Raw genomic sequence first — 12130 nt, forward strand, 5'->3', positions numbered from 1 at the left:
ACAGACTAGAACTACCCTATGAGGTTTCCAAGGAGCAGCTGGTAGATTCGAACTGCCATTGTTTCGGTTAACAGCTGAGCTCGTAACAACTTTGCCACCAGGGTTACCAGCAGGGGTGTAGGAGGGCCCCCATTTTCCTACCCCCATCATGCCCTTTTTTTTTTTTTTTTATCATGCCTGTTATTATCTGTGTTTTGAATTGTTTTTTTTTTTTTTTTTCCAGTGGTAGTTTTGATTTGCATTTCCCTAATGGCTAATTATGTTGAGTACCTTTTCATGTACTTATTGGTCATTTGTGTCTCTTCTTTAGAGAAATGTCAATTCAGATTCTTTGTCCTTTTTAAATTGGGCTATTTGTGTTTTTATTATTGAGTTTTACGTGTTCTTTACATATTCTAGACACACATCCTTTACCACACCCATGATTTCCAAATATTTTCTCCCATTCTGTGGGTTGTCTTTTCACTTTGTTGGTTGTGTCCTTTGATGCAGTAAAAGATTGAATTTTGATGGTGCCTAATTTTATGTGTTGTTTATGCGTTTGGTGTCTCATCGAAGGAACCATCACCTAATCCAAGGTCATGAAGATTTACGCCGACATTTTCCTCTTAGAGTTATAGTGTTAGCTTCTACATTTAGGTCTTCTATCCATTTTTAGTGAATTTTTGTATATGGAGTGAAGTAGGGGTCCAGCTTCATTGTTCGACGTGTAGATAGCCAGTCGTCTCAGTACCAGTTATTGAAAAGACCATTCTTTCCCCATTTGTCTTGTGACTTTTGCCATCAAGACTCCTTGCAACTATGTTATGTATTTAAACCAGAGTGCGGGGAAACATCTTCTCATGTAAGTCTGCTAACCCACAGGGAGAAATCAAATTAACAAGGTTAGAAGATGATTTCATTTGGAATTTTTAAAAAGGTTTCATTTTGGTTTTCACTCAAAACAAAAATAGGTAATGAACAATGTTGAATAAATACAATCCATAAAACACTGAATTTTATAAGTGGCCCATTCAGTGTGAGAGTGAAAGGAGGAGGAAGAGGAGCTGAGGAAGAAAAGGTGTGAAGAAAGATAGCAGGGTGCACTTAGCCTCTGCTTGGCTTGCTTCTGGCTCTGGAGGTTGAATGCATCTGCTGCGGGAGCCCCTGCCGTGGGCTGTGAACACAAGCAGCCCCTGTCTTCCCCATCTACCTCCTCTAATGGCTCCTTGAGCATCTCCCCAGCAGCAGGAGGTCAGAGCAGGGACAGCCGGGCAGAGGGAGCCATCCTCTGTGGAACTCTCTACGAGTCATCTCTTGGCCTTGATTTAAGAAGGGGATTAAGGAGTTGTTCCCTCTCACAGTCTCCACCACAGAATGGAATCCCCGTGTGGGCGGGGTGGTGCTGACGCCCTGGAACTGCGGGTGTGGGCCTCGGAGGATGCACTTATCACCAGCTTCCCTCGAGGGTGACTCCCAGGCCCCAGCTCAGGGCAGGGCCATGTGCTTGGCTTCCCAGCCTGGCTGAGATCCCTGCAAACTGGACTAGAATCCACTGCGGCTGTGCTTCTCGGAGTACACTCAAGCCTCGTGCTGCAGAGCAAAGCATTAGCTAAGCCCCAGATGTTTAGAAGTCTGACTCAGTGTTTGCATGTGTTTTATCGAGAGCTTATGTGGCCTGAGAGGTGGTCCTGGAATTTGCTCAGATCTCTGTAAGTGTTTTGGTGTTTTATCAGCATTTCCAGGGAGATGCCTGGGGTTCAGGGTTTACCCCTGGGTCATGGAGCCAGGCTGGACCTCACCCAGTCTCAGGAGCTTAGGGGGACGGAGACTGCGGCTCCGTCTTAGAGGGGACCTTTGCCTCTGCTTTTTCAACCAAAGCTCTGGCCTTGTGGAATTCTCTCCCTAGGCCCTGTGCTTCCCTGGTTCTGGCCAGTCTCTTTAAAATCAAAGTTCTGAAGAGTTGTATCCTCCAGCCCTGGTTCTGGCCTGAGTCAGTCCCTTGTGTGACTATGCAGTCAAAATACGTTCTGGGGAGCTGGGCGCGGCTGTTGACTGCGAGGGTTCTGGAGTGTACTGGTTTACTAGGGGTGCTATTACAAAACACCGCAAGCTGGGTGGCGAGTGAGAACAGAAATGTGTTGTCTCGCAGTTCTGGAGTTAGCGGCCTGAATTCAGGGTGTTGGCAGGGCCATTTTGTCTGCTCTAGGGCAAGATCCTTTTGTCTCTCCCAGGTAGTCCTTGGCTTGTGGGTGTATCTTCACATGCTGTCTTCTTCCTGTGTGTCTGTGTCTGTTCTCCTTTATAAGGACACCACTCAGATGGCATTAGGACCCACCGTACTCCAGTACGACCTCATATTAATTTAAAAAACTCCAGTTGCCATGGATTTGACTCAGACTCCTGGCAACCCATGTTTGTGAGAGTAGAACTCTGCTGCATAGGGTATTCAGTGGCTGGTTTTTCTGAACTGGATCCCCAGGCCTTTCTTCTGAAGTGCCCCTGGGTATACTCCAACCTTTTGGTGGACTCGAACCTCCAACTGAGTGTTAACCATTTACACCACCCGGGGCTACCATGTTAACTGATCTCAACATCTTCAAAGACCCAGTTTCCAAACAAGGTCACATTTACGGGTACCAAGGGTTAGAATTTCAGTGTATGGTTTTGGGTGATACAATCCAATCTATAACAGGGAGAAAAAAAAAGTCCCTGTTGTATTCCATGCAATAACTCAATCCCAGGTCTCCTCCAGACATGGAGTCAAGTTAGCCAAGAGCCCCACCCTCTGACCTACAGGTCCCCAACTTGCATGTTCAACTGCTTGGCCATGTTCAGTTCAAGTTCACTGTGCAGCCTGTATAAAAGTGAGAGAGCAACACAGTGGCCCTGGAAACTGGGGGTTCCCCCTCACTCAGGTGGAGCCGGGTCTGAGGAAAAGCTCGTGGAGGCTCTGCTTTCTTTCCAGGGTTCCCTGAGTTACTGCTTAAATAATCCCACCATTCAGAGCAGAGCTTATATCCACAATCGTAAGTGTTGAGTTAGGGTCAGAGATTCAGATGTCAAGAGCTGGGCTGATCACTGAGGCCTGGGGAATTATGTGCCATTGGCAGCGGGAGCCCCTGACTGGTACAAACTGGTAATGTGCTTGGCTGCTGTCTGAAAGGTTGGAGGTTCATGTCTACCCAGAGGCACCTCAGAAGAAAGGGCTGGTAAGGTACTTCAGAAAAAGCAGCATTGAAAACCTTATGGAGCACAGTTCTACTCTGACAAACATGGGGTCATTATGAGTCCAAATTGACTCAATGGCAGCTGGTTTATTTGGAAACAGACAACATCAGCCAGGCAAAGCTACACTGGGAATGCACACCCAGTTGGAAATCTGAAATCCCCCAATTTTTTAATGTCGGCTATAGATTCAACTTAAAACAACGACAGCAACTAACACAGTGTGCTGCCCAAAACTCATCAGCGGCCGGATCCAGCCTTCAGATTGCAACCCTCTCAAGTACCTGGAAAAAGGGGAAAAGACATGGAGGACCTGGCCAAGGCCACATATCAGGTAAGTGCGCTGTGCTCAACCCAGGTTTCTAGAGTCCCAGAGTCTAGTGCTGTGTCTGGTCAACCGGTCCTCTCCAGTCCAGGAAACTGAGACCAAAAGAGGTTAAGGAAGATTACACAGCTTGGTAACTGGCAGAGCTGGGATTTGAACCCACAACTGGCTGGCCCTATCCATTCTACTGTCATTGGAACTGGAGTTGAGATCTGCTTGGTTCTGGAGCATATTCTCTTTGGCCCATCCTGGGATTGGCTCCTAACCCTTGAAAGAGGTCTGTTGCGTGCCAGTTGAGCCCAAAAGAAAAACAAAAAAAACCTGTTGCTGTGGAGTTGATCCCAACTTAAAGCAACCTTATAGGACAGAGTAGAACTGCCCCATAGGGTTTCCAAGGAGTGGCTGGTGGATTCGAACTGCTAACCTTTGGTTAGTGGCCTGAGCTCTTAACCACTGTAGCACCAGGGCTCCACCTACAGCACCCAGTATTCCCAGGCGGTCTCCTATCCAAGCACTAACCAGGCCCGACCCCACTTAGCTTCTGCATCAGACGCGATCTGGTGCATTCAGGGTGGTATGGCCGTAGACTGACAATTGAGCAGCCGCTCTGAGTTCTGTGGACTCGTAAATAGGGGGAGGATCTTGAGGGTGTGTGCGTGTGTGTGAATAATTCCTCTCCCTCTTCTCCCTCACACCCATCCTAGCCATTATTTAAGGGTTCCTCCCTGAGAACTCCAAGGAGTTCTCCAAGAAGAGAGTTGGAGCAAAAGCTTTTTCTTGGTTTGAGAAGCCCCCCGCCCCCCTTGAAAGAAACACCCATTTAACTCTGGCACTTTGAGTCACCAGAACCCTCACTGCTGGTGATTTGGTGGCCAAGGAACCTGGGCAGTGTTGCCAGGCGCAGCCCCTGCTGCGTGTCCCCTGCAGACCAGAGAGGCCACTCGGAGATGGTGAGCCAGGTGGCACATGTCGCAGTGCGTGTTGCTGACTGCCACACCCAGGGCTGCCAGAGGGCGGGACTAACACAGGATCCATCCTGCTTGGCTCTCCCTGGCTCTGCCAAGTCTGAGTCTGTGATAGGAGTCCGGTGGGGTGGGGAGTCGGGTCTGTGTGAGGGTGCAGGAATGTGGAAGGGAAGTGTTAATAAAGTGGGCTGGGGGGAGCTTCTCATGGATTTACTAGCTGCATATTTTCCGGATGTTTTCATAGTCCTTTCAGGCTGATCCAGAGGAAGGCTAAACAGGACTTGGTCTCACTCTGCAGCTGCTCCCACCCTCTGCCGACCCCTCTTGCCCTGACCTCATTCTCAGCACCACCTCCACCCTGTTGTCCTCCCCGCATCAGCCTGGCGCCTTCTACTCCCTGCTTTCATCCTACTGGGAAACAAAGAGAATCTTCTCTTCTTTTTTCCTTTTTAATGAGACTATACATGCAGCTGTGCAACCGTTTTTTTTTTTTTTTAACTTAATATTCTTGGGATGTCTTTCTAAACGTAAATGCAATAAATGAAACCACGGCGTTATTTGTAGTGTCTGCTCGTAATCCATAACTTGGATGAACTGCTATTTATAATCCCCTGGTTATGGACGCTGAGGCTACTACTTTTTTTTTTTTTTTTGCTATTGTTATAATCACTGAAGTTTGCATTCCTGATGGTATCTTTTTTTTTTTTTCCAAATAATTTTTTTTGTGTTTTTGGTAAAGGTTTACACCGTGGTTAGGTTTCCATTCAACAATTTCTGTACAGGTTGTGCAGTGACATTGGTTACGTTCCTCATAAGGTGTGAACGTTCTCTTTGTTTCCGTTCTGGTGGTTCTGTTTGGTGATGGTGTCTTTTCACACTTAGATGAAGCTCCTGGAAGGGCGAATGCTGCCTTTTCGACCTGTGCCATCATATTGCTCTTTAGAAAGCAGTTGCCATCGAGACGATTCTGACTCACAGCAACCCCATGTATGTCAGAGTAGAGCCGTACTCCGCAGGGTCTGCACTGGTTATTTTTCAGAAGTAGATTGCCAGACCTTTCTTCTGAGGGGCCTCTGGTGAACCTGAACTTCCAGCCTTTCAATTAGCAGCCGGGTGCATTAACTACACCATCCAGGGCCTCCCCCTCCTCCCCCCCTTAGAAGGGTTGGACCAGTTTACAGCCCTTGAGCGTGTTCAGTTCCCCATTCACTGGCCAAGACAGGGACTTGCAGGTCTAAGGAGAGTTTGTCATGAGATGTGTCACCAGCTGCAGACCTTGCTGTGGGAGCTTGGTGAGAGGGAGGCCCGAGCTTCCCAGGCGGCCGTGTGCAGGTATGGGGTGCATGGGGTGTTTGGGCACCTGCCTTTGGGATTTGGCAAGGAACTGTGGCCTTGAGACTGTTGCTCTCCAGGCCCCTTGTCCTCTTGAGTTTCTTGGGTGCAGGGTTTCTGGTCAGGACTCATTGGCCTGAGTCTTGCACTGTGAGTGGGGGCATCTGCCCTGAACCATCTAGTTCCTTGTCTGCCTTTGGCTGGGCCTGTCCTTGTCGGAGGCCTGTGCAAGGCCCCGCCACGAGGGGCTGGTTGGAGCCGGAGGCGCGTGGGGAGTCCTCCTGAGCACAGGGACATCTCTGTTCCCTCCTCTGCCTTGGCGGAGGCCCCCATTCACTGCAAGGAGAGTCACGCAGTCCCCCTTGAGATAAGAATAGAGCCCGACTGTGCCCCAGGACAGAGTCCAGCTTCTTCAGCCGGCCCTCCGAGGCCTGGCAAGGGCTCCCAGATGGTCCTGGCATGAGAGGGCCCTGGCAGCCTGCCCCGCCTGTCCCTTGTACATTGTGTGCCCGGGACACTGGGCACTGTGTGTGTGAGTGTGTGCGTACCCAGGCCCCTTGGAGACCTGCAGACTCGAGGCTCTGCTCAGGATGGAGGGGCTTGTCTTCAAATCAGCTGTCCCAGAGCTCTGCTGTGCCCCCCACATTACCTCTGGGCCTCGGGCTCCACCAGCCCAGTCTTTATACCTCAGCTGAGTAGCTACTCCTGTCTCTTCCTGGAAGGGAGCAATAGAGGCCTTGTTCTGGGAGAGGGCCAGTGACTGGATGTTGGAAAGGGTAGCCTGGGTGCCCTGGTGGCCTGTTTCTGCAACCCCAGGGAATGAGAACAGGATCCAGCAAGGGCCACAGATTTGTGTGTGTGTGTCTGAGGAGTGGGGTCAGGGGCCTTGACCATTGCTCCGTCTGGATCTCAGGTGTGAGATGGAGCAGCTGAGAGTCAGTTCAACAGCAGGACTGGATCAAGTGCTATTAACTAGGCAAGGGGCAGGGAGAAGTCCCCAGCTCTTCTCGTGATCACTTCTGTTGTTGTTAGCTGTCCTTGTGTTGATTCTGACTCATGGTGACCCCCTGTATGCAGAGTAGAACTACGCCATAGGGTGTTCAAGGTGATTTCTAACTCAGTGGTCTCTCACATGTGGGAGACCCAGGTTTGATTCCCAGCCAGTGCACCTCACTAGTGGCAGATTGCATGTTGCTATGATGCCACGTGGATTTCAACAAAGCTTCCACACTAAGACAGACTAGGAGGAAAGGGCTGGCACTCTACTTCCAAAAATCAGCCAATCAAAACCCCATGGATCACAATGGCCCCATTTGCGACTGGTAATGGGGATGGTGCAGGACAGGGCAGCATTTTGTTGCATTGTACACGGGGTAGCCATCAGTCTGGAGCCTAGTCGATGGCAGCTGACAACAACACTTTCCTAGGGAGAAAGCACTCTTCACAGGTCTTCTGTGGGTAGGAAGGATGAACAAAGACACACAGACTGACCATTTTTGAGGTTTCGGGAGTTTCCAGAGCACCATCTTCTGGGCAGGTCTGGGAGAGTGGAAATCTTCTGGTCTTCTGAGACTTGGTTGAGAGCAACAGGTTTGGAGAAGCAAAAGGGAGAGGTTAATGAGCAACAGGTAAGTACCTTCAGTGGTCTCAGGTTAGGCTTCAGTACCCCACTGTCTGTACTTAACACATTTTCTCAACCAAAAAATGGGCAAATGGCCTGAAACCCATTGCCATCCAGTCGATTCTGACTGATAGCGACCCTACAGGACAGAGTAATACTGCCCCACAGGGTTTCCAAGGAATGGCTGGTGGACTTGGACTGCCAACCTTTTCATTAGCAGCTGTACTCTTAACCACTGCACTCGGTTTTAATACTTCCAGGCATTGTTCTCGACACATTACCTTCATTAACTCATTTAATCCTCACAACAGACCTAAAAGTACTAGTGTGCCCAGTTTACATATGGGGAAACCGAGTCACAGAGAAATAATTTCCCAGTGTCACATGGTGATTAGCAGAGCCAAGGCTTGCACCCAGGCCGTCTATCCCCAGAGCTGTCCATGCTCTTCACAGTGGTTGCTGGGCCCCTACACCTTCCATCTACACCACATCCCTCAGGACCCCCGGAGCCCCTGCAGGTCTGTCCCTGACCCCACCCTAAATGCATCTGTACAACCAGTTTGAATAACTAGGGAGTTCCCTGGTTCAGGGTCCAAGTGGGCTTTTTCTTTCTTGTGGCTGTTACGAAGGACAGGAAATGATGGGTATGAGAGATGGCTTGGCGGGGGGGCTCCTTAGCCGCCCTCCTCTTATGTTCCTAATTCTTCCCACCCGAGCCACCCGTCCAGGACGCTGTTGAAGCATGGAGGGCTCCCTGCTTGTTGTTTCAGGATTTAGTCCTGGTCTAGCTGAATCTTTGGGGTGACTCACTAATGCGAAGGGAAGAGGAAGGAGAGCAATGGGGCGCCGTCTTCCATCGATGGCATTGTGGTTGCCTCCAAGGCCCCACAACTTTTAGGAGAGGGCAGACCGGGCAGGGAAAGGTGGATGGCGGCTGGACCAGTCCTCATGGCTGCTCCTGCCCATCGAGGGCTGTGTCTTCCCTGGGGGCCTAGGGCCAGCTGTGGTCAAGCTCGCAGCTGTTTGTGGAATGGGACGGTATGGTAGGGTTCAGAGACTGGGGAAACCATCAGGGATGTGCTCTGAAGGTCAGCTTTGAATTTCCTCCAAACAGGACAAGGCAGCCTTGCTCAGCTCACTAGCAGCCCTGCTGGTGGTTAATTGTTTCCGCTAAGAGAGTCCCAAGTTGTGGTCAGGGCTTGAGCTGCCAAGTAGACTTGATCTCCTGGTATGCATGGGTGTAACATCCGCCCTTGCTCGTCCTCTGCCCCCAGGTGGCCGGGGCTCTGCAGAAAACACAGCCTAGCTAGCAGAGGTGTCAGATCAGGGCTGGGAGGAGATGGCAGTGTGAGGGGCTGCCTCCATGTGGGGTTGGGGCTTCTAGAGAAGATATGGGTCTGAAGTTAGTTGAGAAGACCCTAAAACCAGTTGATGCTTTGGGACAGTGACCTAGAAAGGGGTTAAGACATTCTGTGGGCAGCTTACAGAGAAACCACTGAATCATGTTTTCTGGTAGCTGAGGAAGACAGTGTGTTAACCCAGCTCATGGCGTGACGGTGGTGTTAGGGGGCTGGGGTGTGAAGTAAAAGGAGGGAAACGGACCGGGGACCTTGACCAAGAATCAGAGACTCTCAGGAAGTCCTGCAGCTCTTTGTTTCTGTGTGTTTTGTGTTTCATCGTGATTGACACGCTGTCAGGAGCCAGCTCCTAAGAGACAACTCCTTCTCACGCGTAACCCTTCTGTAATCACGTGTCTTAACCTCTGTCTCCTTCAATAAAATCTAAGCTTATGTGCTTAGGGAAGCCCATGGTGAGCACTTGGTAACTATTGAATGAATGAATGAATGAAACAGGCAGAAGAGCTAGAAGGTCTTCAACTGTGTCTTGGAAACAGTCGTCACATCTGAACTGTTTAAAATTGCCACCCACCCCCAACATACCTGAGCTCCTGATTTCCCTAACCTTGTTCTTTCTGTCTTTTCTATCATCTTCTAACATTTTTTGTAATTTACTTGTTTATCATGTTTATTGCCTGCTTCCCCCTGACCCGCTCCCAGCTTATGTGGGAATGAATGCTCAGAGGTTTTTCCCTTCTGATGTCCCCCAGAAGCCTACAAAAAGCTGCCTGGCACTTGATATGTGCTCAATAAATATTTGTCAAGATGAATGAAGAATGGACGGGTGAGTGAAAGACCGTGCCCAGGAAGTGCTGAGGCCATTTGACTCTGGGCGTCCCCTTGCAGCACCTTTTGCCGTTTGAGCAGGTTGTGTGCTGTGCCGGTGTCTAGGGCTAGCAGTGGAGAGTAAGACCTGCGTCCACTGGGCAGTGCCCACACAGTCTGGCCACCTGCCTTGGCTATGTTCTAGCCTCATGATTTACTGGGCCCCTGACATAGGACCACCCTGACTCCTCACGACAGCTCCAAGACATGAGGGCTTTCCAGAATCCTCTTGCAGGGGCACTGAGAGCCCCAAGGGCAAGCTCAAGAGCGCAGACTGGGTAGTAAGTGGAGGTGTTCATAGCTGAGGATCTTGGAGCCTGTGGTATGACTGCATTCCTGAATCCTGCCCTACTGCCCCTCCTTTTCCCCACAACTCAGTTCCCATCCCATGAACTGTGAGAAGTAGAAATATCCCCGGTTGAGCAATTGAGGATTCAGGAGAAATCCCTGTTTAGTCACAGACTCATAAACTTAACCTGGGATGGTCATGGATTCTCTGTACCACACCCTGCACGGCGATAGGGCGTTGGTGCTTCCTGCTCCGCCCAGGGTTAAGTCCAGACCCCAATTCTCAACCCCACAGTTGGGCTCCAGTAAGACCTCCAGCAGCCTGCTTATGAGAGCCTTCTGCTCAGATCAGCAAATCTGTTTCCAGTCTTTGCTTACAGTGTTGCTCTTGACCTCCAGACATATATCCACTTTCTTACTTGACATCTCTAAGCAACCTGTCCAAAACGTGGTGCTTGGTCTTCTCCCCAGATCTGGGCCATCTGTGGCCTTTCAGAGCTCAGTAAATGGAAAGCAAGTTGTCCTCCCAGCTCCTTGGGTAGAAACCTTAAAGCCATCCTTAATTCCCCTTTTTCTCTCACACCTCATGTTTAGTCTGCCAGGAAAGCTTGTTGCTTCTTCCTTCAAAGTCGATTTTAAAAAGTCCACCCTCTTTTTACCTTGTCCAGGGGTGTCATCTTGGTCTGAGCCACCAGTACCAGGGGCTGTCGAGTCCACTCAGACTCATGGCGGCCCCATGTGTGTCAGAGTAGAAGTGTGCTCCATAGGGTTTTCAATGGCTGATTTTTTGAAAACAGATCACCAGGCCTTATCTTTTGAGGTGACTCTGGATGGACTCAAACTTCCAGACTTTCCGTTAGCAGCTGAGTGCGTTAACCATTTACACCATCCAGGGATGTTAGCCTGAGCTGCAGCCACCATCATTGTGCCCTGGGACTATTTCAGTAGCCCCGTAACTGCTCCACCACCCCCTGGTCTGTTCTTTTAAAATAGCAAGTCCAGTTATGTCGCGCCCCCCCTCAGAACACTCCGATGGCTCCTCATGGCGGCAGAGTAGAAACTGAAGGAGACCTTTCATGCCTTACGAGGCCCTATGTGATGGGGCCCCGTTACTGCCCTGACCTCAGCTTCCGCTCCTCTCCCCTTATCCCATGGCCTCCTTTCCCACCAGACCGGGGCTCTGTGTTGTCCTTCACACATGGCAGGCAGCTTTTCTCCTTAGGCCCTTTGCAGCCACATGGCTAACCCCTGGGGTAGGTTGAATAATGGGCTTCCCAAAGATATCCACGTCCTAATCCCCGGAACCTGTGAATATGTTACCTTACGTGGTAGAAGGGACAGTTCGAATGCGATTAAATTAAGGATTTTGAGGTGAGGAGATTGTTGGATTACCCAGCTGGGCCCAATGTAGTCATACAGGTCCTTATAAGAGGGAGGCAGGAGAGTTAGAGTCAGTAGTAGGACATGCAACCATGGAAGCAAGAGGTTGGAGTGATGGAAGGAAGGGGCCATGTGCCAAGGAATGCAGGCAGCCTCTAGACTGGAAAAGGTAGGGAAATGGATTCTTCGCTCAGAGCCTCCAGAAGGAATCTGCCCTGCCGACCCCTTGACTTTGGTCCAGTGAGACCGGTTTTGGACCTCTGACCTCCAGAACTGTAAGGTAATAAGCATGTGCTGTCTTACGCCACTTGGTTGTTGTGGTAATTTGTCACAGTGGCCATAGGAAACCAATACATTCCCTCTTTGTTCTCTATCGCTTACCACCTTCCAACAAAACACATCACTGGAATATAAGCTCCACTAGGGCAGGGATCTCTGTATTGTTCACTGATGCATCCCAGCACCTAGAACTGTGTCTGGTATGTAATAGGTGCTCAGCAGATATTTGTCAAATGAGTAAATATGGATGAATGGATGAGTAAATGATTTCTTGGTCTGGAATGCCCTTTCCCTACATGGTCCCCTCTTCCTACTGTCCTCTAAGTCCATTTCAGTCTGTCCCCTTCACAAGGCCTTTCTCTCTCAGGGTAGATGGAACTTCCTGTCCATAGCCCTTGTTGGGCACTGGCAACTTCGTGCAGGCTGGCCGTTCACTGAGACCTGCTGTGCTCAGGGATCTCCTACTCAGCATAAGTGCTCTGGTGGAAGCCTGTAGCAGCCAGGTATTCGA

At 50.1% G+C, this 12130-nt stretch overlaps 1 protein-coding gene and 1 pseudogene across 3 annotated transcripts in view; one reads left to right on the forward strand and one right to left on the reverse strand.

Annotated features, from left to right (window-relative positions):
• GAS7 (growth arrest specific 7) overlaps nucleotides 1-12130 on the forward strand; it is a 287340-nt gene that overhangs the window by 69147 nt on the left and 206063 nt on the right. Inside the window, exon 2 of one of the 3 annotated variants that reach the window (XM_049861525.1) lies at nucleotides 3396-3541. The exons of the other annotated variants lie outside the window; for them this stretch is intronic. Within the exon in view, the coding sequence (XP_049717482.1) occupies nucleotides 3512-3541 (30 nt within the window). The 5' untranslated portion in view covers nucleotides 3396-3511. The remainder of the gene's footprint in view (nucleotides 1-3395; nucleotides 3542-12130) is intronic. 3 annotated transcript variants of the gene reach the window in all.
• Nucleotides 4003-4120, reverse strand: LOC126063313 (uncharacterized; annotated as a pseudogene).

The sequence above is a fragment of the Elephas maximus genome, chromosome 19, assembly GCF_024166365.1.
Source record: "Elephas maximus indicus isolate mEleMax1 chromosome 19, mEleMax1 primary haplotype, whole genome shotgun sequence".
NCBI classification, from domain to species: Eukaryota; Metazoa; Chordata; class Mammalia; order Proboscidea; family Elephantidae; genus Elephas; species Elephas maximus.